At 37.4% G+C, this 27,368-nt stretch overlaps 1 protein-coding gene across 1 annotated transcript; it reads left to right on the top strand.

Annotated features, from left to right (window-relative positions):
* Positions 1 to 61: 61 nt before the first annotated feature.
* LOC306867245 (dual serine/threonine and tyrosine protein kinase) lies at positions 62 to 26,864 on the top strand. The gene is made up of 14 exons (XM_079412849.1): positions 62 to 728; positions 10,088 to 10,491; positions 17,385 to 17,822; positions 19,221 to 19,416; positions 20,488 to 20,723; positions 23,108 to 23,191; positions 23,258 to 23,434; positions 24,482 to 24,611; positions 24,704 to 24,860; positions 25,024 to 25,156; positions 25,237 to 25,350; positions 25,779 to 25,893; positions 26,264 to 26,398; positions 26,479 to 26,864. The coding sequence occupies exons 1-14, from the start codon at positions 551 to 553 to the stop codon at positions 26,661 to 26,663; spliced, it is 2,682 nt and encodes an 893-aa protein (XP_079268975.1). The 5' UTR covers positions 62 to 550; the 3' UTR covers positions 26,664 to 26,864.
* Positions 26,865 to 27,368: the final 504 nt, after the last annotated feature.

The following is a 27,368-nucleotide window of genomic DNA, read 5'->3' as shown; positions in this document are numbered from 1 at the left end:
TGTTCGCTCCGCTAAGCGGACTGCATTTCCCAGCATGCACCAGTCGCGCCCCGCCCACCGAGCGTCTCTCTCGCCAAATGGACGGGCAGCAGCGGCGGCGACTGGCAGCGCAAAACCCCCGTATTTGGGATAGAAAGTGAAACATTTCCGACGCAAACACCGGGATTATCGATGATCGGCGCTCACCCGCGGGGGAAGGAGCTGCCTAACAGCCGCCAAGCGCAAGCAGCGACCCGGTCCGCGAGAGTGTGTGTTACCGAGCCGCGCCGATATCGGTCCGGTTAACGGGAGGAGGCTGTCTGTGTGTGTGAGTGTGTGTGTGTGTGTGCGCGTGTGCGTGCGTGAGTGTGAGTGTGAGTGAGAGTGAATGTGTGTGAGTGAGTGTGTGCTGATGCACTGACACACACACACACACACCGCTGGTTGTTGTTGTTTTAACGTTATCGGCTCGGTCCATCCTGCGGTGATCCGGGCCTCTGCAGAAACAGCGCGTGTTTGTATGGACATGTGACGCGGACTCGGGCGCACTGGGTCTCGCTCCGGGGTCAGGATGGAGAACCCGCAGAAAAACAACCCGCTGGTCAGAGATCTGACCCGAGCCTTCAGCCACTACAACAAACACAACGTGTTCCTGAAGAAGAACCTGAAGGAGACCCTCGCCTTCTTCAGAGAGATCCGACAGAACCACAGCAACACCTGCAGCGGCACACCTGGAGCTCTGGACACAGGTGAGTCCGCCGTCCACTGAGACTGGCCGAGACTGACCGATACTGCTAACATTTACATCTCAGAAGCGCTAGGAATTAAAGCTGGAAGTATACAAATACAAGCTCATTTAAAATATGAATAAATGCTATCACAGAATAGGAATGTTGTTAGAAATAAATACAGTTTTTATAACCAGTAAGCATGTTTCACTTTTATTTCTGCTTTTGAAACTATAAATAATAATAAATAAAAATATATGACCGTGAGACTACAACTGTAAAAGCATAGTATGTATAATTATTTATGCATTTTAATTTTGTTTAGGGATGCAACGATACCATTTTTTCAGAACCGGTCCGATCCGATAATTCTGAGTATCTGCCGATACCGATCCAATCTGATACCAGCGCAGTTTCTTCTTTAAATCAATGTAGATTTTCTATACTTCTGTGTTGACCCGATCATCACTCATTTTTGTGTTAAACACAATCTACTACATATAGATAACTTCATATTAATGAAAAATAACAAATGAAAAAATCTATAATCAATCTATGACAAAAATACTATTATAAACAAGGTTAGTGGATAATTCAGCAGCAAAAGATAGGCTACTCTAGAAAAATCATGGGCGCACAATTTGATAAAATCTAGTGAAACATTTTTATTTACAAATAAAAGTGAATTAGCATACGACTAAATCTGGTGAAATGATACACATTGCTCTTTGTATTGTTGTAAAATACATTTATGAAAAAACAAGCAAATACATTTATATATAAATATATAGGCTACTATAAAATTAAAAGACATTTCTTTTAAATCTGTAGCACAGTAATGAAGGCAGCAACATATGATAGACAGGACAGAACAAGAAAGACTATTAATAATCGTTCATTGCGCAAAAGTATTATAATACAAAAGGCTCCAATACAGAGCGGCACAAAGCGCTTATGCGCAGCCCTCAGAGTCTGCATAGAAAAGCTCAAAGTACAAAAGGAAGAGATATTGATGCGTAGTGTATTAAGTCTGTGTATTAGTTTATTGAGCCTTTTCTTTTAACAGTTTTAAACCTCAGTAACTGTGTGCTCTTGAAGAGAGTTTGACTGTAGAAACCGAACGAGACACGCATGCTGAATGGAGGATCGGAGAGAAGAGTTTACCTGAACTTGAGTTTAAAGACTTAAATATTCATCTGTACCTCAGATTAAACTATGGAACAGCTTCAGAACACTTGAAATATAGTGCACGGAAACTTCATGCTGCTTTCTAATGTTTTTGAGCTTTCGTGGGGCTCAACAATAACACAGAATAGTATGCGCACAATACCGGATTTGGATCGGGCTCGTCTGACAGATACCCGATCTGCAGAAAATGACCGTATCGGAGCCGATACCGATCCTGAGTATCGGATCGATGCATCCCTAATTTTGTTATAATTAAATATATTTATTATGTAGTTAAATATTACTGATATATAATATTTCCTCCCTAAATACACATATTTGCTCTTATAACTAAGCTATGCATTTCTAAATTGTAAAAAAAACAAAAAAAAACATTATATACTATTATAAGTATTTATTGCAGTATTTTAAAATAGCCTTTTAGTACTTTTGTTAACTTCTTTTAAAACTAATTAAAAATTTATATTGTCTTTAAATTTTCTGTTCTATAAATTCTTTTAATTAAATTTCCCCATTTAGCTGAACTTATTTTCATTTCAGTTTTAGTTTTGGTAAATTTAGTTGCCTATTTCTCCTCCACAATGTTTTTTTTTTTAAATTCAGTTAGTTGTGAAGGCATTATATCTAATTAAATTTCCGTTTAAATTTTTATTTCAGCTTTATTTCAATTAGTACAGTAGTTTTGAATAATTTTACTTTAAGCTTTAGTTTAATTATAACAACATTGGAAAAAATGGCTGAAATTAATAAAGTTTGTAATGGAAGTTAATTTAACGATTCATTGCTTAATTAAATACAGTGGTTGGGTTTTATTCTTTAAATACACAACAAGCAGAGTTAGTCATCAGTAGATCTGTTATCAGACGACTAATATACAATATATGACAGTGTAAATATTGGTTCGAGATATCGGTTATCGGTCGATCTCTGCTTGTATGTAAATGTGTTAGTTATCAGTGATGGGGATTCCTGATAGTGTGTGTGTGTGTGTGTGTGTCCAGCAACAGGTTAAGTGTTAACAGCAGAAAATGTCTCAAACAGGATTTAGTGCAGAAATAAGCAGCTTAACAACCGTGAACAGAGTCACATTCAGCTGAACCAAGAACTAAACACTGCACAATACTTTAATGAGGGCACTGACACACACACACACACACACACATGAATGAACATGAACTCACATTGATTCATTGACATCACAAAATCTTGTCTGACTCGTATATCACCACCAAATCAAAAGACAAAAATCATAACATATATTTAACATAAAAAAACCAAGCCTGCTTTATGACTTTCTTGTGTTGATGATATTCTCATGGCGTTTAAACACATTTTTCCCTTTCACTCTCATCAGTGTGTGATGTGGAGGAATCTGTGTCATGAGTCAGTGTTAGAATATGAGCGTGTCATCTGTCCTGTTGTTGCTTTGATGTGTGTAGGTGCGGTTGCTGTCCTCTTTCCTGTTACAAAGGAGGTTTGCAGGTCTGACACAGGTTTCCTCTGGTTTCTAAGTGAAATCTTTGAGTGTTTAATCAATCTAAAGCAACGCTCTCACGGACCTTTGACCCGTCTCAGGTGACCCCTGCTCTTTCCCCGGACCCTGCTCTGTGATTTATACTGAAGCGCGTCTTGTTCCTGGGGCCTGTTGGAGCTCGTCTGGTGCTCAGAGCTGGTTCTGACCAATCAGAGCGCGGGCGGCTCTGGCCACGCCCCCACGAGCCGCATGTAAACACATGCCCTGCTCTTCATCGCTGCTTCAGTCTGCAGTAAACAACTTCTCCAAGATGCTTCAAGAAACCTCCAGCAAAGCTCCTGAGAAACACTGTGCACCGAGAACAAACGCTGCCTTAAACACAAAGCATGCTCACACCAAATGTTAATTTAATTTAGTTAATAGAAGTTAATTGGTAAAGAAAATCTATTTATGACATTATTTTTGACAGCATCCTCATTTTACAGCATTTTTACACGAGTGCCTAAAGCTTTTAACAGTTCTGTAGCTTTGCAGGAGGTTTCTTGAAGCGTCTTGGAGACACAGTTCTTCTGGATTTAGTCTCAGTTTGTTCTGTTTCTTCATGTCACTCCAGACAGACTGATGATGATCAGATCAGATCTCAAACATATCACTGGATTATTACAATTAATGGCTAAATGAATGTTTGGAAATATAAACTGATATTTCCTACTGACACAAGATAGAAGTAACTGACTTAAAATTTTAGCATTCTAATAATGTTGGCCACCACTGTGCATATACACACACGCATATACGCTATATTGCCAAAAGTATTGGCACCCCCCTTCTAATGAACAGGTTTGACTACTTTAGTAATTTCTATGAGTATAAATCTTAATGTTTAAGCATATAATGATATTCTAGGGAATTGTGTGCTTCTAATTTTATAGCAACAGTTTGGACAGAACCCTTTTCTATTCTAACATGACAGTGTCTCTGTGTATAAGACACGGTTCAGAAAGACATGATTGATTGAGTCAGGGTGGAAGAACTTGACTGGTCTGCAGAAAGCCAAGTCCAGATCCCAGCTGAACTCCTCTGGTGTGACTTTATATGCAGACCCTGAGCCAAAAACTCATCACCAAACACCAATGACTTGTACAGACACTTTAGGGAAAGGAAAGGAAAGTGGTGTGTGGCCAAGTATGGTGACCCATACTCTGAATTTGTGCTCTGCATTTAACCCATCCAAGTGCACACTCAGTAGTGAACACACACCCGGAGCAGTGGGCAGCTAATGCTGCGGCGCCCGGTGAGCAGTTGGGGGTTCGGGGCCTTGCTCAAGGGTCTCACCTCAGTCGTGGTATTGAGGGTGGAGAGAGCGCTGGACATTCACTCCCCCCCACCTACAATCCCTGCCGGCCCGAGACTCGAACCCACGACCTTCAGGTTACAAGTCCAGCTCTATCCATTAGGCCACGACTGCCGCTTTAGAACAGAAGAAGGCACTTCCAAAACTGTGGCAACAAAGATGGAAGCATAATTGACGTATTTAAAAAAACTGCATTTCCGTCTCTGTTGCAACCGTTTTGAAAGTGTCTAAAATGACTGTACCCATATACTAGTCATTGGTGTTTGGTGATGAGTAGTAATTACTATTACTAAAGTAAATTACTAAAGTAGTCAAACCTGCTCATTAGAAGGGGGTGACCCAATACTTTTGGCAATATAGTGTGTATGTGTGTGTGTGCGCAGAGTATATATTTCACAGAAATGAAGTCTGTGGTGATGTTAGCATGGGTTGGCGGCGCTCAGGCGGTTGTTGGTGATTTCTGTGGCGGTGTTTGTGGGCTGCTAGCGTGCGGCACAGATTACGCGGTGAGCGCGGTGGTTATATAAGGCAGTGACTCAGCAGCGCTGGGATTATGAGCACTTCCTAATAATAACCCAATGACTGTCGGCTCTGTGAGCGGCTCAGAGACAGTCATGAGATGCAGGCCTCAGGACCCACAGCTGCTGCAGCACTTGTTTTTCTGTCCTGACATCACAAACAGCCCTGCTTTCTCTCGCGCGCTTCATGCATTCAGTATTCAGAATATATCTACTGCACTCTTTCACTGGGATGCTGCTATAGTTCTTATGAATATAGTTTTTTTTTATTTCAGTTTCCTTTTAATTTTTATTATTTTTGAAATTTCTATTAGTTTTAGTATAGTGTTGTTTATATATATATATATATATATATGTACGCATAACCAGAGCTGGGTAGATTACTTACAAATTGTAATCCGTTACTGATTCCAGATTACATGACAAAAATTGTAGTCAGTAACGTAATCCGTTACATTACACACTTTAGGTAATATAATCAGATTACTTTTAGATTACTTTTAGATTACTTTTGATTTAACTCGTTTATCACATTGATTTAAATAGCATTATCTTGTACCATAATGATGTAAAAAATGCAAAGAGTAAGAAAACTTGTTCCATTCATTGTAATTTCAAGTGCATTAAACATTATATTACAGTTTCCCAAACTAGGGTTCGTAAAGGAACTGCAGGTGGGTTGTGAGTTTAATGAAAAGCTGACAATTAATTAAATCATAAAAAAATGTAATTAAAATAAATAATTTTAAAACAAACTCCCTTTTTTTTTTTTTTTTTTTTTTTTTTTTTTTTATTTGAACTCCCTTTCGAGGAAAGTCTCTTCACTTGGCGGCCATATTTGCAGCACCTCCAATCAGCTCATACAAGACAATCTTAATGAACAGGAATCCTGAAATCTCAAAAACTGCTCGCTGAACTCACATGATGTCAAATCAGCAACAAAAATCTGAAATTAATTGCCCCATGAATGTTGTTTCTTATGCTCAAATAGCGTTTAAAAAGCTTATTTTTCAGGCTAGACCAGGCAATGTGCATGCTGAATCATAACCTGCTTATACTGTGCATGTGCATTAGCAGGTCTAGTCAGGTTTCTTTGGGAAATTTGACTTTCATTAGAAGGTGGGACTATTCCTCCATATTGCGTGTTGCAGTTTCTCCCATTCATAAGTATAGGAGTGAACAGTCTTTGTGTTTCTATAGTCTTTGTTTTAAATAAAACACTTACTAAAAAAGATTCAATATTTTTATTTACCTGCATGCCATGTGATCATTAATCAACATCAAAGAAACCGTGAACATGCAAATGTGATACTTAATTATTGAAATATTTATTTTAAAATCTCAGGGGTACTTAAAGCAAATATATTTGCTGAATAAGGTTTAGGAATGCCTGCATTACATGTATCTAAGAAATAATATGAATATGTGCATTTTAATTAGTTATAATTAATAATACATGGTTAAAAAACCTACAGAGTAATAATTCAAATTAAAATGAATGTTCATCAGTAGTTGATGCAATGTTGAAACCCTTCTTAAACCTGAAATGATTTTTGTAAATCCAGTGATCAAATGCTGTCTCCACCTGAATAATGACTGATCTCTGTGTGAATGTCCACAAGACTGGACTATTTATACATATATAATAAGTGTATACAGAGCTGGGTAGATTACTTACAAATTGTAATCCGTTACTGATTCCAGATTACATGACAAAAACTAGTAGACTATTTTAGAAAGGAAAATTTAAAAGATGAAAAAGAGAAATTAGGGGGAATCAATGATTTATGAATAATTTATTGCTATTGTGTGAATAATATGTAATCATGTAATCCATAAAAAAGTAACTGTAGTCTGATTATGAGTATTTTAAAATGTAATTTACTCTGATTACAAGTACTTAATTTTTGGAATCTGATTACGTAATCCAGATTACATGTAATCAGTTACTACCCAGCTCTGCGTGTATGTATGTGTGTGTATATATTATATATATATATATATATATATATATATACAAATAGTTTTTTTTTATTTCACTTTCAGATGTTTTATTTCAAGTTTAACTAAATAAAAATAAGAACGCTGACTTGGCGACAAGCTGATTTTTAAAAAAAATGTATATTAGTTTTATAATTTTATTTATATATATATATATATATATATATATATATATATATATATATATGTGATTCATTTGTGTTATAACTCTAAAATGTTTAATGTGTGTCATTTTCATGAATTAAAATGTTTAATTTTTTCCTCTAGTTTTTGGGACCAAACTGGTGAATGTTCTGTTTTATTAGAAAATCTACTAAATAAAATATTAAAATAATATAAAAAATTTGTTTTGATAAAAAATATATATGTAGGTAAATATGGCTGTCAAATATAAGTTCATATGAATATAAATGTTCAAATGGGAATCTTCCTTGCATTCATTTAGTTTGGTTAAAATGCAATGAAAAATTTACCTTTTTAAGACACTTTTCAGGGAAAAAGCATAAATATTCAAAACTATACTTTATCAGCTAAATAAATAAAAAATAAAATTCAAGTAAAAATGAAAAACTCAAATGTGAAAACTTGCCTTGATTATTTAAATATAAATTTTTACTGTATTTTACTTCTTTCTTTAATGGTTTTTAATCTTTTACAATGACTATTTGGTTAAAATGCAGTAAAAAATCTACACTTTTAAGACCATTTTCATAAAAATGACTGTGAAGCATGTTTTATTAGATTTTACGGTTTTGTTTTTCATTTTCAGAGAAGATACAAAAATAACCTGATTACTGATATATACAGTACATACAGTCAGGTCCATGTATATTTGGACACTTGACACAATTTTCATAATTTTGGCTCTGTATTCCACCTGAACAGAGTTAAAAATGAAACAATCAAGATTACATTGAAGCGCAGACTTTAAACTTTAATTCAAGGAGTTGGTCAAAAATATAACATAAAATGCTTAGGAATTACAACCACTTTCATGCACAGTCCCGCCATTTTCAGGGGCTCAAATGCAATTGGACAAATGTAATCATGAATAAAATGTTCATTTTTGATAATTTGTTGAACCCTTAGCAGGCGATAACTGTCTTAAGTCTGAACTCCTGGCCATCAGCAGAGACTGGGTTTCTTCTCTGTGATGCTTCTCCAGGTCTTTACTGCGGCTGACTTCAGTTGTTGTTTGTTTGTGGCTCTTTCTGTCTTTAGTTTAGTCTTCAGCGAGTGAAATGCTGCTCAATCGGGTTGAGATCAGGAGGTTGACTCGGCCACTGCAGAATATTACACTGTTTTACCTTCACAAACTCCTGGGTTGCTTGTGCTGTATGTTTTGGGTCATTGTTCATTTGTACTCTGAAGCGCCGCTGAATGAGCTTCGACTGAATCTGGGCAGAGAGTATATCTCTACACACTTCAGAACTGATCCGGCTGCTTCGGTCTCATCTTCACTAAACACCAGTAACCCAGAGCCACTGAAGCCATGCAGCTCATGATCACACTGCTCCGTGTTTCTCAGATGATGCTGTGTGCTTCGATCATCAGCTGCTCCAAGCCTTCTCCAGACTTCTTTCTTCCAGTCATTCTGGTGCAGGTTGATCTTAATTCCAGCTGTCCAAAGAATGCTTTTCCAGAAGTTCTCTGGTTTTTTAGATGTTTTTGGTGAAGCCTCTGTATTTGCTCTGGTGAAGTCTTCTCTTGATTGTAGACGCGTCTGCCTCCTGGAGAGTGTTCTTCTCTTGGCTGGATGTTGTGGAAGGGTTTTTCTTCACCATGGAGAGGATTCTCTGATCATCACCACTGTTGTCCTCTGTGGACGTCCGGGTCTTTTCTGAGCTCACCAGTGCGGCCTTTTTTTCTCAGAATGTAGCAAACTGTTGATTTGGCCGCTCCTAATGTTCCTGTGATCTCTCTCTGATGGATTTGTTTTGTTTTTGAAGCCTAACAATCGTCTGTTTCTCTTGTATGGAGAGATGCTTTGACCACATGATGTGGTTCACAGCAACCGCTTCCAAATGCAAATGACACACTTAGAATCAACTCCAGAACTTTTACCCACTTAACTGATGTAGAAATAATGAAACTTTACAGCTTTTGAGTCAATTGTCAAATTACTTAAGATCCCTGGGGAAAAGGGGGAGGTACATATTAAAGGGCTGTAATTTTTAACCATTCCTCCAATTGTGATGAGAATACCCTCAAATTAAAGCTCAGAGTGTGCACTTTAAGCTACATTCATTATATAACACTAACTTGAATATGTTTTGGTCAACAGCTAAAATAAAAAAAGAAATTGTACCCGTCTCCAAATTTGTATAGACCTGACTTGTGTCTTGTATTTCTGGTGTGGTCAAAGATCATTTCAGTTTCTCCCAAGGTTTTTTTCCTCCATTCTGTCACAGAGGGAGTTCTGGTTCCTTGCCGCTGTCGCCTCTGGTTTGCTCAGTTGGGGACACTTCATTTCTTGTGATTATCGTCAATTTGATTTCACAGATACTATTTAAACCAAACTGAGCTAGACAATGACATCTCTGAATTCAATAATGAAATGCCTTTAACTGAAAATTGAGTGTTTAATCTTATTTTTATACATTACTGACACTCTATCCTCTGATCTGAATCTGATACTGTTAAGTGCTTTGACACAATCTGTATTGTTAAAAGCGCTATATAAATAAAGCTGACTTGACTTGACTCTTGGTTTGCAGTAAACTTGTATTGTATTGTTGTGCAATATCGTGAATTACGTAGTGCTTTTAAGCCCAGTCCAAGCTACAAGTTGCCAAAATTTGTTGTATCTTGAACAAATGTCTCCGTGTTTGTCTCTGTGTCTCAGATCAGCTCAGCTGCATCTCGCTCCCGCGTCACGAGGAGGACTATCTGCAGAATGGGGTCGGTAGCTCCCCTTACATCCTCATCCTGGGCCAGGACTGTTCGGCCCAATACCAGCTGCTCAACTGCCTGCTGGGAGAGAGGCTCCTTCCGCTGGGCTCGGAGATGGGCGGGGCCTGTGGGCCGGAGGGCGGGGCCTGCAGGAGGAGGAAGCTGTGCTTCACGCACGGCCGTCAGACGCGCTTGAGTCTGGCGCTGCCGGGGCAGTATGAGCTGGTGCATCAGCTGGCGGCGCACTGCGGACGCTGGGACACGGTTCCGCTCGAGGACCTGGAGATCCAGGAGTGCGAGGATCCCGCACAGCGATTGGCCGAGCTGGAGATCACGCTCCATCACCCGCTGCTGCAGGTAGGGTTGGGCGATCTGGCTTTTCTTGATTTCTCAATTTTTTTTTTTACGATTTTTAACTAGTCAACTTGAAAATGTAACTTCAACATGATTCAAGTACTTGTTCTTTAAACTATCGGCATGGATTTTGCCGATAACCAATAGTTGATTGCCGATAGTGAATCGGTCAACCTGTACACAGCAATGGTGTTGATTCATAGATTGGCACGTGGTTTGTCTAAAAGCATTTTAAAAACACCACATAGACAAATAAACAACATAGAAAACTTGACTTTCACTACAGGGAGACTTTAAAAGAAGTTCACTCCCATCTTCTTGCATTTTTTCCTATTCCACTGCCTGCGACACATCTTTATCAACACAAAAGTGCATTCTGTGTGAATGGCGTCTGGCGATATGAGCGGTTAATCACTTGCGCCGACATACAGTTGGATCGTTCTTTTCTCTTTACTGTTATCATTGGCATATTGTCAAAGAGACTAATCCTAATGCTTGGTAATATTTCTATTCAAAATTTTCATTCCTCTATTTCTAAAAAATGTAATTGTGGCAAAACTATAAATTTGAATTAATCGATAAAATCAGCCCTAGCTACAGTTTTTCTCAAAACACACCAAATATGATTTGATTCTGTGAGATGAGTTTGTTTTTGCAGGGACATCAGTCAGCTTCTTGTCTCTCCTTTCCTGGGCACTTTCTTTTTTACCACTAGATTCTCTGCGTAAGCATGCTCAGAGTTGTGCTTATATTTACACACATTCTTACGTATAAGTACAAGTTGGTAGATCCCACACTTTGCATGAAACTTCCCATGCACTCATTACGCACACTGTTGATGAATGAGGGCCCTGGTGTTTATGTAACCCTGATCTGTGGGTCTGGAGCACTTCACATGACCACCAGTGGAAAAAAGAGCTGCTATGGTGATGTGTGTGTCTCCATGGTGATGGGAAAACTGTGTCCCGGGAGCCTCCTATAAATACTTGGTGGATTCAGTCATAGCTGGATTCCTTTCTTTCATTAGTTTAATTGCTTTCATGACTGAGAAGAGTTTGAAGTGGGTTTGGTGTTTGGACAGGTTCAGATCACTTAGATCAGACTCAGAATCTGATTAGTCTAATCAGACTCTAAACAAACGCTGTTAAACAATCAGTTTCAAATCGGTGTCATATCAGACTCAAGTCTATTTTAAATCAGGATGAGACTACAAATAAGTCAAACCAAGATCTTGAATCAGTCAAAAATCAGAGTCTGTTTATCAGATTGAATCAGATTCTGAACAGTAAATCATTTTCCATCTGCTGTCAAAATCAAATCAGAGTCAAATCAGCTTTGCATCAGACTCGTTAGGTCTTTGATCGGTTGCAAATCAGGCTCAGGTCTCTTTGTTCAAAGTCAGATCAGATTCAAATCAGACTAAGTTTTGGATCAGCTGTAAATCAAGCTTCAGTTTGTCACTCAGATCTGTTTGATATTAAACCAGTCAGTTACAGATTAGTGTCAAATCAGGCTTGGATCAGTGTGAGATCAGACTCTGATCCGACTGGTTTCAGATCTATTTTAAATCAGACTCCACCTCAGATGGGGCTCAAATCAGAGTCAAATACCATCAGACTCGTTAAGGTCTTTGATTGGTCACACATCAGAAGGGTTCCAAATCAGACTCTGATTACTCTTAAAAATACTCTAATCAGTTTGCTATCAAACTCTGATTAGTTTGAGATCAGACTCAGATCAAACTTAGATTAGTTTCAGATCGGTCTTAAATCAGACTCAACCTCAGATGGGACTCAAATCAGAGTCAAATCAGTTTGGCATCAGACTCATCAAAGTCTTGGATCGGTCACAAATCAGACTCCGTTTTGGATCAGTTGCTAATCAGACTCCACTTAGACTAAAAACAGATCAGTCTGTTGAACTCTGATCAGTTTCAGATCAATGTCAAATCTTATCTGATTCTGGTCCAACTGTGGATCCGATCTATTTTGAATCAGACTCGGCCTTGTATGGCACTCAAATCAGTTTTGGTTTTGGACTGGTTGCAAATCAGAATGGGATCAGTCTCAGATCAGGGCCCGTATGTATAAAACTTCTCAGAAATGCTCTTAAGAATAGTCTCAAGTGTCAAAAAATTCTTAGTGAAAAGTAGGACTTTTCTAAAAGTAGGAGACTTTTATAAAGAAGCTAAAAGCAACTTTCAGTAAATTCTGAGACTGATTCTTAAGTGTTGACTGAGGAGTCCTTGTGAAATAAGGACTACAATGGTGTCAACACAAAATAGCTGACCTCAACCTCTGAATCAGCCAATAGTGAGCCTGCTCATTAAAGTCACGGCAGCACAAGACCAATCATTTAATTTAACTAAAACAAAATCATTTAATTAAGACAATGAAATATTTTTTTAAAATGCTTTGCATTGTGCAAAATGATTACTGATGCTTTGTTTTCTATTGGTATGTCTCCTGGTTTACAGTTGGAGCAATGATATGAACATGAGTTTCATCAATGGCTCCAACAACTCCAGGAAAGCCCACAATCCTAATAAAAGTGGCTTGTTTTTGCAATATGGTTTGGCGGTCAGTTGGAAAGTCAATAAAGTGCCATATAGTAGTGGCCAAAAGTGATGTCCGGCCTAGGAAATTTGACATCTTCACCCTTAATTAAAAAAAAAAAAGTGCAAGATTTTGTAAGCATATTGCATAGTTGCTTAGAGTCAGTTGTTTTATTTGTGATAATAATGCAATGAAACATGCCAAATTGTGCGGTCATAATTTTTGGCCATGCTGTCATGCAAAGAAATTATGAACACATGCAAAAACAAGAGGACCAATGAAATGTAAATAATAACTAGATTTAGTGACATCCTCACCCCTTTAGAGACTTTTTTTCAGAAGCCTAGCAACAAAATCAATTTCTTGGACGAACCTTATCTACATTCCAAGACTCTCCCATGACGTGGTCAAGGCGAGATTACTGATCTAAATAAATATAAATATAGATCAGTGAACTCGCCTTTATGAGGTCATCTAGCAACGATAAGTGACCAGTTTTAGCTGCTTTCCATTGAAAGCAGTTGGCAACACTGGTCAGTGTTTTTTTTTTTTTTTGTCCTTTGTATTTTAATGGTTTAAGTGAAATGTGGGGTCATAAAAAAATAAAATAAATTCCACACATCACTTTTGGCCGCTGTTGTGTTTGGTGGCGTTAATGCCACAATACGTAAGACCATTTTTCATTTAGCATTTTTCCAATTTTCCAGCCCAAAAAATGTAATTGCTGCTTTCATTTCTGCAGATGTGGAAGAGGTTATTACATTTCTTTGTCAGTTACAAAAAAAACTTATTGATCTTGACAATCAAGTTTGTATCGTTTTATTTCGCTGGAAAGTGTTTGTCTCCTCTATCTTGCTACTCCTAAATAGGTTAGGACACCTCTTCAGCTCTCTTAAATAATTTAGGAGCTGAGACCTAGTCTTAACACTTAGGAACCTTTATGAATCACTCTTATTCTTAAGTCTAGGAATAAGAGTAAAATTACGTCTTTCTTAGAATTTTGACACACTTAGGACTGAACTTTTACTCCGAGCGGCTTTATACGTCCCCAGACCGGTCTCCATTTTAGATCAGTTGCAAATCAGTTTCCGTTCAGTCTGAAAACACTAGTTATCAAAATCTGATCAGTTTGAGATCAGACTCGATTTCAGGTCTGTCTTGAATCAGACACAACCTCAGGTGGGATCCAAATCAGTTTTGATATCGGTCTTATATCAGACTCAGTTTTAGCTCAGTTGATCAGTTTGGTATCAGTTCAGATCAAATTTGGTTTGAATATGTCTTGAATCAGACTTGAGTCAAATCAGTTTCTCATCAGGCTTATTAAGGTCTTGGATTGTTTGCAAATCAGAGAATTTTACATCCGTTACAAATCAGACTCCAGTTAGTCTAAAACGCTCCGATCAGTCTGGTATTATACTCCTGATCAGTTTCAGGTCAATGTCAATTCATAGATTCAATTCAGATCAGACTCGTTTTTAGAGTGTCTTGAATCAGACTCTAATAATGCAGGTCACACTTCGTCAAATCAAAGTCTCAGATTACACTCAATCTAAGATCAGTTCCAAATCATACGGTAAACACTCAGATGAGTGTCTGGTATCCGTTTCAGATCTGTCAAATCAAACTCGGAACAGTGTGAGATCAGACTCAAACTGGTTTCAGATCTGCTTGAATCAGACTCAACCCTAAATGGACTCAAATCAGAGTCAAAGCAGTTTCGCGTAAGACACAGTAAGGTCTTGGATTGGTTCCAGATCAGACTCGGATCTCTTCAGTCAAAGTCAGATCAGCCTCAAATTAAGACTAGGTGTTGGACCAGTTGTAAATCAGACTCCAGTTAATCTAAAACACTCAGATCATCTGGTGTCAAACACAGGTCAGTTTCATATCAATGTCAAATCATAGATCAAATTCAGATCAGACTCTGATCCTGTTCAGATTAGATTCAGCTCTGTTTTGTATCAGGCTCTGATGCAGGGCAGATGTTGGTCAAAGTCAAATCAGATCCATGATCAGTTCCAAACCAGACTCCAACAAGCCTAAAACACTCAGACCAGTCTGATATCACACTCTGATCAGTTTCAGATCAGTCAAATCAGACTCAGATCAGTGTGAGGTCAGACTCAAATTGGTTTCAGATCTGTCTTCAATCAGATTCAAGCCCACGTGGGACTCAAATCAAAGTCAAACCAGTAAGGTCTTGGTCAACTCAGACTCATTAAGGTCTTGGATTGGTTGCAAATCAGACTCGGATCTCTTCAGTCAAAGTCAGATCAGCCTCAAATTAAGACTAAGTGTTAGACCAGTTGTAAATCAGACTCCAGTTAATCTAAAACACTCAGATCAGTCTGTAATCACACTATGATCAGTTTCAGACCAGATTCTGATCCAGACTGGTTTGAGAAGTGTCTTGATTCAGACTCAGATGGAGGTCAGACTCCGGTCAGATCAGACCCTCACAGCGTGTTTGTCTCAGTCAGGTTTTTCTGCATGACTCTCGTGGTTTAAAGTGTGTGGCTGTGTTTGTTCGCTGATGTTTGCCATCGCACACATCTGCTAGAATCGCGTCTGCTATCAAATGAACTCTGGCTGTTTTCGGTCCACGCACGCTCACATTAGCGCAGAGACGTTAATTAGCGTGGGTCCCTGAGCGTACGCTGACGGCGGGCAGTGAAATTCCTGCTAAAGCACACACATGTTAGCATGTTTGATGTGTCTGAATCAGATGTTTGTTGTTTGTTCCAGAGAGACTCTTGTGTCAGAGACGGCGCTGACTGACTCTATTGTGCTCGCGCTCTTTATTCTCGCTCTGACGCGGCGCATTAATCATACAGTGGAACTCTGACCCGTGTCCAATGTTTCTTGAACAGATTCCCAGAGGAACACACTGCTTTATCAGGAGAAACGCCTCTCACCTACACCAGCGGGATTTCACAGCACGTTCAGAGCTCGATAAAGAAATCAGACATGTCTGTAACTAATAGATTGCTTTTCTAATATGCAACAGCATATGAATACATCTCTAGATTGTTAAAAATCTTTTATCCAGTAACCAAAAGTGTCTGGAAATATTGTGGATATTAACTGGTTTAAAAACGAATTAAAAACACATACTTTTTGCATGCATTTTGTTTTTGCAAATTGTTACACTGTTTTTTTATTGTAATTTATTTGGTCATAATTGAAAGGATATTTTCTTTTGTCAGTATTTTGTCATGCCATGCATTGTGTCTGTACATTGTTTTAATTGCAGAGAATATTGAGCTTTTAATTAACCTAACATTCAAACATATTATATATATTTGTATTTTTAAAATCTATCAAATCAAAAACAACGTGAAAATATCTTTTGCCATGTTCATTACGTTTAGGCAGTTTTACGCTAATTTTTGTTTACATTGTCTTAATTTACAAAAATATTGACCTAATGTAATTGATCAAGTATTAAAATTTAGTTTAAGGGAGTAAAAATCTACCTTCTGTTGCCTGTCTAGTAACATATTCATGTGACTGAACGTTAAATTGTAATTTATTATACTGATCCAATGGAGGATTAAAATGTAAAACCATGTTGATAATAGTACTGCAGCAATCATCCGATCTTCCACTTTCAGCCGTTTCAGATCAAAATGCAGGCTATATATATTTGTTCTTTACGGACACTGGAGGATAAGTCTCGCTGCCTTATTTTGTACCAGCTGAAGTTTCCTCAAATCCTTTTTTGGACGCATTGGCCCATATTATCTGACAATAGTCCAGCTGTGAGAAGAGAGTATCCAATATTATTTTCATTATATCAAACGTAATATATAGTCTACATCTCCTTACTACAGCTACTACCCTTCCCATTGTCTTCACTGTGTTCTCAATATGCTTTGACCATCATTTATTATCCAAGGTGATACCCAATAGTTGTTGAATAGGTGTTTTATTTATATATAATTTCAGCTCTGGTTTGGTCCGTAGAGAATAGCTAGACCCAAACACTATACTCTTTGTTTTAGATGTATTTATTATCAACTTATTCTCCAAAATCCACTTTTCTATGCTCTCCAACTCCTCATTCAAAATAGCCGTTAATTCAACCGACGTTTGTGCAGATATTGTCTGCATACATTAAGTTAGCACTTACAAAGTTTAATATAAAAAAATACTATCTGTCATAATTGAAAGGATACATTCAGATTTACACCACTGTGTATTAATTTATTTTAGTGCATTTTACTGAAGTTTCAGTCAATAGTGCCTGATTTATCCCAGTGTTTATGCAGTATTAACACATCTAAATATATTTGTGTTTAGCATGACTCTAGTGAGCTGTGTGTGATTTGTGCTCAGGAGGTGAAGATCATGGTGCTCCCGTGCCGCGCCGTGCAGCTGCTGGAGGAGGCTCTGGAGGACTGCAAGCGCGGCATCCTTCCCATCATCCTCTACGCCGTCAGTAAAGACACACTGAGCGCCGAGCAGCTGAGCGACCTGCAGAAGGTGCGCGAGACGCTGCCGTTCCCCGTCTGCTTCGTCTGGGCCCCCGGCGGCCCCTCGGACCCCGGGGCCCTCCACAGGCAGCTGCTGTCTCTGGAGCTGATCGGCGCAGCGGCGGGGAACTGCGCCTGCGGGGCTCCTGCTCAGATGCAGAGCATTCTGGGAGAGAGTCTGGAGCGTCTGCAGCGTGTGCTGGGGCCCTTCACTCGACAGCTGCTGCAGAGCCACCAGGTGCAGGCCACCACGCTGCTCAACACCATCCACTGCCGCTGCCTCGACCTCTTCATCAACCAGGTGACCAATGAGCAGAAGAGACTTCTTTCAAAAACATTAAAACACCTGAATTATTCCGAACTTTTGACCACTAATGTAGCTGTTGCTGGATTTTAAAACACCTAAATTACATCAGTTAATGTCTTTCAATTTATGTATGATATATCATGATATGTGAAGAAAACAAAGGGTTAAATGTCATTGTTTTTTCTGTTTCAATTACAGATACAGCTTTTGATTTAAAGTAAATGTATTATAAAAGACAATAAAAATAATCTATATATCTATAAATAAATAATATAATAAATGATCAATAAAATAGTGCTAAAAATAAGTCATAAATGACTAGTCATTTAAAAAAAATGTAAATGTAATTTAGTTTTTCTAATGAAAAAACTAAACTAAAACAAAAAAAAATGCAGCCTTGCATTTTTAAATAAATGGCATCTTTAAAAAAAACTAAACTGAAACGATAAAATAAGCTGAAATAAAATGTTTTTTTTTATTTTTGTTAAAGATTTTCAACTACAACTAATTTTTTCTGGTTTTAGTTATGGTTATACTAGTAACTACAAGTTATCTTCATCATTCTGGTAATATTTTACAGTGAGGTTTCATTGGTTAACATTAATTAACTACGTTAACATGAACTAATAATGAGCAATATTTCACAGCATTTAATCTTGTTAATTTCAACATTTTACGATTTTGTTTTTATTAGAAAAACAAAAAAGGTGTAAATCATTAGTAATTTAATTCCATGGTCTCTTTAATAAATTTTTAAAATCAAAATCTGTATCTGTTAACGTGAATTAATGCAACTAACATGAACAAATTGTATTTTTAATAGTGCTGTCAAACGATTAATTGCATCCAAAATAAAAGTTTGTTTACATAATATATGTGTGTATATTTATTATGTATATATAAAAACACACATACAGCATATATTTTTAAAATATTTACATGTGTATATATATATATTCATAAAAAGTATGTCATATATAAATATATTTAATATATAAACGTAATATATTTTTCTTAAATATATACATGCATGTGTTTCTATTTATATATACATAATAAATATACACAGTACACACATATTATGTAAACAAAACTTTTATTTTGGATGTGATTAATCGTGATTAATCGTTTGACAGCACTAATTTTTAATAAACTAAAATCCACAAATGTTGATTAATGCTTTAAAACTGTATCATTCGTCGTTCATGTTCAATAATGCATTGACTGCTGTCGACGAATGTTGTGTCTCGATATAATATTCGTTCGTGATTCGTAATGTTGAAGTTTCGCACGCTCTGATGTTTCCGGTGTTTGTATGTGTGAATGTTTTCTCGTTCAGTCCTGTGTTTCGGTCGTGGTTAGTCGAGACTGAAGCTGTGTTTTGTCGCGCAGGCGTTCGACATGCAGAGGGATCTTCAGATCACGCCGCGGCGGCTGGAGTACACTCGCGAGAAGGAGGGCGAGCTCTTTAGCTCCCTGATGGCCATCGCTAACCGCAAGCAGGAGGAGATGAAGGAGATGATCGTGGAGACACTGAGCAGCATGAAGGAGCAGCTGCTGGAGGACGCCGCTAACCTGCAGTTCACAGGTCAGAAGAGAGATTATAGGGATGATCACTTTTTACGAAACTGTATCGATTCTTAAATCCCAAGAATTGATTAGTCTAGCCTGTTTTCAGTTAATGGACGCAACATTGAAGCGCACCTCCCATCCATTAAATTGCAATAAGCATTGTGCTTTGTTACTTTTCATGAAACAAAGTCTCAGATTTCAAATTCTGTGCATTGTATTGCTGTATTTAAACGATGTTTTGGTGCTGTTTAATGTGAAGTGATCGCTGGAGCGCCTCAGTGAACTGATTATCTCTTCCGCTTTAATACTAGTTATAGCACAAAATAAACACGACTAAACATTAGAAGGTAAGTTAAAATCAAGAGTACTTTACAATCCGTATCCTGTCTCATGTAATCGCTCAATCAGTGTTTCAGCCACACAAAGATGTCAATATAACAGCTTGTAAACAATGTCACGTCACATTTACTACAGAAACAAAAATATTCGGTGACCATAAACTCATTAGTCAGATGAAACTGTAGTGAAAAACTGTAGAGAGGGGTTTTTGCTAAATTTATGCACCATATAATATATTCATTATAACGTTTCCTGTTCTTCAATGTATAATTTATATTTTTATGACAGCCACCATTTAAATGTTTATTAGAAATATTATAATATATAATATTAAAGTAGAAATATTATGTAATTGTAACTTTTATTATAAAAACTTCATTGTGTCATTTTAGCAGTTGTATAGCCTAAAAAATCTGTCAGTTTTAACCTTCAATATTATATTAATGTAGCACCAACTGACTCTCTGTGTATTTTACAGCATTAGTTAAGAGAATTATTTTCCTTGAGAAAATTTGGCATGTGTACTTGATATATATCCAAAATAATCGATATTGTATCGAATCGAATTGGGAATCGAATCGCAAGCTTGTGAATGCAATTTGTGTAGCTGACATCAGTGTGTGTGTGTGTGTGTGTGTGTGTGCGTGTGTGTGTGTGTGTGTGCGCGCGTGTGTGTTTGTGTGTGTGCGTGTGTGTTTGTGTGTGTGTGTGTGTGTGTGTGTGTGTGTTTGTGTGTGTGTGTGTGCAGACATCATCATGTCGTCTAACGGTGAGCCGGTGAGCTCGAAGGACATTAAGATGTGCATCAGTCAGATCCAGGACCTGATCGTGGTGCAGCTCAATCAGGCCGTGGCTAATAAACTGACCAGCTCAGTGGACTATCTGAGGGAGAGCTTCGTGGGGACGCTGGAGAGATGCCTGGGCAGCCTAGAGAAGAACACCCCCGAGTCCTGCAGCAATGTCACCTCCAACCACCTCAAACAGGTGCCACACTCTCACACACACACACACACACACACACACACACTACAACACACACACACACACACACACACACACACTACAACACACACACACACACACACACACACTACAACGCGCGCACACACACACACATACACACTACAACGCGCACACACACACTACAACAGACACACTCTCACACACACACTACAACGCGCGCACACACACACACACACACACACTACAACAGACACACACACACTACAACAGACACACACACACACACACACACACACTACAACAGACACACACACACACACACACACACACACACACACACACTACAACACACACACACACACACACACACACACACACACACACACACACACACACACACTACAACAGACACACACACTACAACAGACACACACACTACAACAGACACACACAGACACACACACACACTACAACAGACACACACACACACACACACACACACACACACACTACAACACACACACACACTACAACAGACACACACACACACACTACAACAGACACACACACACACACACACACTACAACACACACACACACACACACACACACACACACTACAACAGACACACACACACACACACACTACAACAGACACACACACACACACACACACACTACAACAGACACACACACACACACACACACTACAACAGACACACACACACACACACACACACACATGAAAATCAAACACAAACACTGCAAGAGTGTCACACAGATCCTAAACACAACTCATTTTTAAAAATAATATTTATATATTTACTAATTATATGTAATTTATCTATAATATTTAAGCAATATACATGTTTAATGTGTAATAGTTGATCGCCATTTTATTTTAATATTCAATAATGTTTAATGTTTTTATTTTATATCTTTTTTAACCCCTTAACTGTCGTCCCCATTTTTGAAAATTCAGGAAAAAGTGCACTATGCAAACTTAAATTATTATAATTCATGAACGCTTTTGAATACAGACCTAAGGTTTATCTTTTTAAAGAAGATAATTAGCAGATTATTACAGAAGTGAAATCATTTAATAAAGTTAAAGTATTAAACAGTTATAGAAGTTTAAATTTACTGTAAAAATGTATTTTATTTTATATAAAATAAATATAAAAAAAAAATAGTTAAATCAAAAATTGCTATAAAATTAGAGCCATATGTCTACATAAGTTGTGCTCCAAATCTGAAGTTGATATAAAAACCTTGAGGTTCATATGCAGTTGTTTATGTTATTATACCACAAATCTATCAATGTCTCTCTCAGTGTTACATCTATAACGAATCTTGAGACTCAGACCTTGCCAACGATATGTATTTTGTCACGATTCTAAAAAGTTTTGATTCTAAAAGACCGTAATGGATTTTGTAATAAGGGGGAGGAGACCGCTAAAACGTGTTGAAGCACCGTTTCTATGGTAACGCAGTGTCCGATTTCAAAATGCTTTTCCCAGGATGAATTTAGAGATTTTCAGCTGTTAAATGGTATATAACTTATGATGAGCGCTAAAACATGTGATGGGAAACGGCAGAACTCCTGTAATGATGTAGATTTATCAGACTCTTGGTGCACTCTTGTCATAAATGAATCGATTACTGCTCCTACATCATTTATAACAACAAAAACTGGTCAGAGATCTGTTTAGGAGACTTAGACCTTTCCAGTGATATATAGTGTGTCATGATTACATTAGGATTTAATCGTAATATAGTGAAGTAAAGTTAGACGTCCTGTATAAGTAATATAAAGTATGTTATTATATAAAGCCATATCTTTAGTTCATATTAATTCATTTTTTAATCATTTTAATTTTATAATTAACCCTAACTTTAAGTATTTAAGTAATATATAATAGTTTAATTGTTAATTGGCATATTTCATATTTAATTTTATAATTATAATATCAAGCATATAAGTAATATACAGTATGTTTAATAGTCAATTTGTTAATATTTAATATTAAATTAATTTTTATTTGATAATTTTATATAACAGTATTTCAGTAATACACAGTATGTAACACAGTATATATATTATATAGTAATATACAATGAAGAGAAAAAATATTTGGTAATATTCATTTAAATTAAATTTGGTTTCAGATTTTTTTATAGATGTCTAAGAAATATACAGTAAACATTTATATTCATTAGCATGTTATATTAATTTCATATATATATATAATATTCAGTACGTCTAGTAATTTTCAGTAATTATTTTATTTCATTAAAATTAACTCATTTTAATGTAAGGAGATATACAAGTAAACCTTATTTGTTAATAATTTTTTGATGATATATATGTAATGAAGTAATGTTTTGAATGTAATTGTGGTCAGATCCTGAACGCGGCGTATAACGTGGAGGTGACCTTCCACTCGGGCTCCTCCGTCACGAGGCTCTTCTGGGAGCAGATCAAACAGGTACGTTACCCATAATGCCCTGCTCCGGCGTGTCTCGTGCGGCGGCTGACGCTCGTCTCTCCTCAGATCATCCACCGCATCACGTGGGTCAATCCTCCGTCCATCACGGCCGAGTGGAAGCGTAAGGTCGCGCAGGACGCCATCGAGAGCCTGAGCGCCGCCAAACTGGCCAAGAGCATCTGCTCTCAGTTCAGGACCAGACTCAACAGCTCCCATGAGGCCTTCGCCGCCTCGCTCCGACAGGTGACTCCTCATCTCCATCTCAGCGCATCATCAGACTCGTCATCTCTATCAGCTCTCATTGAGACACACCTGAACACCACAAGCCACTGCTTTCATTCACTTATTGTATTTTTAAGCACTATTTAAATATTTAATTTGAACAAAAATAAGAATTATTTTTATTAGTTTTCATTTTTATTATTATTGAATTAATCTTTAGAGTTCATTAGTTTTAATCTACTTTAATATTTAAATTAAGTATTTTATGTATTAAAATGTTCCTATTTAACTTATTTTAGCATTTACATTTTCTATTGATATTTTATATATTGTATTATATATTTTCATTATTATACACACACATTTTATTTATTTATTTGAAGAGTTCATTTGCAGAAACGGATAAATCCAGTTCATCTCAATCAAACAGCAGTTGGGTTATTATGATTAGGTAAAAATACAGCTGACAAACACAATAAAAACATGATTTTTGAACATTTTAGCTGTCCGTTTTTGCAAATAATCTGTTCATTTATATATGTACGTGTGTGTGTTTTAGTATTTAATATCTCCAGTATGTTTCATGGATTTTAGTATTATTTTATTATGTATGAATAATTATATAATGCATACAACTATTGTTATATTTTGTTACATTTATATATTTTACTTATTTCTTTCTTTTATTATATACAATATTTAATTCATATACAATATCTCCAATAATGCTTAATATTAAATGTTATTAAATCTCAGATTTTAAAATATATTATTTTACATTACATTATTTCATATTGCATATATTTTTATTTTTATTTAGTATTTTTGCTTTATTATAATATATAAGTTATATTTAATATATTTGTTTACTATTCAGTTAATGTTACGTTTAAATTTTTAATATCTTATTTTAATTTAAAAAATATATATATTTTTGTAAATGCTATTTTTTCAGTTGTATATTAGTTTAATCTGTTCTATTAAGAGTCATTGGTGTTGTTACTGTGATGAAAGTCCTGTACTGATGAGTGTGTGTGTGTGTGTGTGTGTGTGTGTGTGTGTGTGTAGCTGGAGGAGGGTCACACGGGGCGTCTGGAGCGAACTGAAGACCTGTGGTTGCGGGTCAGGAAGGATCACGCCCCTCGACTCGCCCGCCTGTCACTGGAGAGCCGATCGCTGAGAGACATTCTGCTGCACGGTGAGACACACACACGATCTCAGCCGTCCGCTGGTGTGTGTGTGTGTGTGTGTGAGATCTCAGTGTGAGTCTCTGTGTGTGTTTGTCCTCAGGAAAGCCGAAGATGGGCCGTGAGCTGGGTCGTGGTCAGTACGGTGTGGTGTATCTGTGTGATAGCTGGGGCGGCCGTCACCCGTGTGCCCTAAAGTCAGTCGTTCCTCCGGACGATAAGCACTGGAACGACCTCGCGCTGGAGTTCCACTACACACGGTAATGCTTTTAAATTACATTTATTCTTTAAAAATAAGGATAATAATACTTGTTATTATATTTATCAATTGTATTTTTAGTAATTAAAATAATTAGTTTAATGTAATTTTTATTTGTTTTTGATTTTTGTTGTGTATTCATGAAGTTTCTCTGTATCCATCAGCTCTCTGCCTAAACATGATCGTTTAGTGAATCTCCACGGGTCGGTTATCGATCACTCGTACAGCGGCGGCTCCAGTATCGCGGTTCTGCTGATCATGGAGCGATTACACCGAGATCTCTACACGGGACTGAAGGTACCGTCACGACACCAGCTGTCTGTCTGTCTGTCTGTTCTTCTGTCTGTGGTTGTGATTGACGTGTCTGTCTCTCTCAGGCCGGTCTGTCTCTGAAGGAGCGTCTTCAGGTCGCCCTGGACGTGGTGGAGGGGATTCGGTTCCTGCATGGTCAGGGTCTCCTGCATCGTGACATCAAGCTGAAGAACGTTCTGGTGAGGAACTGCATCCACTATTGGATTCTCTGTGACGAGATCCCATCATAACACATCATTGTGCTTCATAACACATCATTGTGCTTCATAACACATCTGGGTGCTTCATAATGCATCATAACACTACATAAAACATCATAGTGCTTCATAACGCATAATACCTCGTAACACATCATAACACTTCCTAACGCACCATAATGCTTCATAACAGATCATAGTGCTTCATAACAGATTATAGTGTTTCACAAAGCATAACTACGTAAAGTGTAAAACGTAAATCATAGTGCTTCATAACATTTTGTAATGCATCATAACACTTGCTAACGAATCATAACCCTTCATAATATTTGGCATCCTTTGTAAACCTTCATAATGCATCATAACGCTTCATAACGCATTATAATGTGTGTTTGTGTTCTTCTGTGCAGTTGGACAAACAGAACCGGGCGAAGATCACTGACCTGGGCTTCTGTAAACCCGAGGCCATGATGTCCGGCAGTATCGTAGGGACGCCCATCCACATGGCACCAGAACTCTTCACAGGTCTCTAGCTGCTTAATGCTTGCTTTTAGTTTTTAGTGTTTTAGCTTTATTTGTTTAGACAACAGTATATGATTTTAACATCAGGTGATAAATTATGAATTTTAACATTATTTTCAAATTGTAAAAATGCAGTATGCGATTTTAATATCAGTTGATAAAAACAATTTTTGAAATTATTGAAATTATATTAAATATTAATTAAAGGGCAATTTATTTAGGAAAAATAGTGTGCGATTTTAATACTGGACAGTAAAAGGATCCATCTTTAAATGATTTTAGAATTGAAAATGAAAAATGTTTACTTTTTATGTTATGAAGATGTTGTTTACATTAGTTTCTGATTGTACGTGTGTTTGTTTGCTTTGCGCAGGAAAGTACGATAACTCCGTAGATGTGTACGCGTTTGGGATCCTCTTCTGGTATCTCTGCTCCGGCTCCGTCAAACTCCCAGAAGCCTTTGAGAGATGCTCCAGTAAAGACCAGCTGTGGACCAACGTCAAGAAAGGTAACGAGCGCCGGTCGCCGGATGGCATCGACGCCGCGCTGTGAACTCTGGGTAAACTCTGTGGTGTTTGCTGCTTTCAGGCTCGCGGCCGGAGCGATTGCCCACGTTTGACGAGGAGTGCTGGCAGCTGATGGAGGCCTGCTGGAACGGAGACCCTTCCCAGAGACCCCTGCTGGGCATCGTCCAGCCCAGCCTGCAAAGCATCATGGACCGCCTGTGCCACAATTCTGACCAAAAGAGCGGCAACCTGGAGGACTCGAACTGACATGATTTCCCTGCATGAGACGCTAAAGGAACACAGCTCTCGTTTGTGTGTGAACACTGGAGGAATGTTGCTCGTCTGCCTCTGAAGACCTCTAGAACAGTTTTACATGTAGTCGAGTTTCAACTGAACCGCTGATTTTTAGATGGTGTTTAAACTGGTTTACATTATCCTATGACATTTTTTAATAAAATCATTTGGACCAATGCACTGCTTTACTGTGTTTCATTGATTATTAAAGTGTGATTTGCTAAAACATTCAGCAGAGCTGATGAGGGAGTTAAATATTAATTATCAAAACATCTCTCAGATGAAGACTTGATTTTCTTGTTACAGTGTAATTATTAAAGTACTGAGTTGTATTATTTACTATCGGGTTATTCGCAGGCAATAATTCATTATCAATCATTCATAGCATACTATTGGAAGTAAATGTACAAAGACACTAAAATAATAGTTTTATTTCAATTTCAATCAGGCTAGTCTGATTATTATTCCCTATTAGTCCGCTCATTTTTAATAAGGTCGTATAATAACGTTTTTACTCCAACATTTTCTGATGAGATATAGCTTGTAGTTTAAGTTTGTGATGCATATAATTTGAATTCATACAGATAGTGATGCTGTTAGTTTGAACATGTTCAAAACACTAGGTAATCGTCGTTAAAAGTGCAGGTTTAATTGGTTAATAACTCTTATCTAACACTA

The sequence above is a fragment of the Barbus barbus genome (assembly GCF_936440315.1).
Source record: "Barbus barbus genome assembly, chromosome: 49".
NCBI classification, from domain to species: domain Eukaryota; kingdom Metazoa; phylum Chordata; class Actinopteri; order Cypriniformes; family Cyprinidae; genus Barbus; species Barbus barbus.
The sequence above is the reverse complement of the archived record's forward strand: the minus strand, read 5'-3'. Positions and strand labels throughout refer to the sequence as shown.

Coding starts and splice junctions, on each gene's coding strand:
- LOC306867245 (XM_079412849.1), top strand. CDS start 551: ATGGAGAACCCGCAGAAAAACAACCCGCTGGTCAGAGATCTGACCCGA. Junction 25,351..25,778: donor TCAAGCTGAAGAACGTTCTG/GTGAGGAACTGC, acceptor TCTTCTGTGCAG/TTGGACAAACAGAACCGGGC. Junction 26,399..26,478: donor GTGGACCAACGTCAAGAAAG/GTAACGAGCGCC, acceptor TGCTGCTTTCAG/GCTCGCGGCCGGAGCGATTG.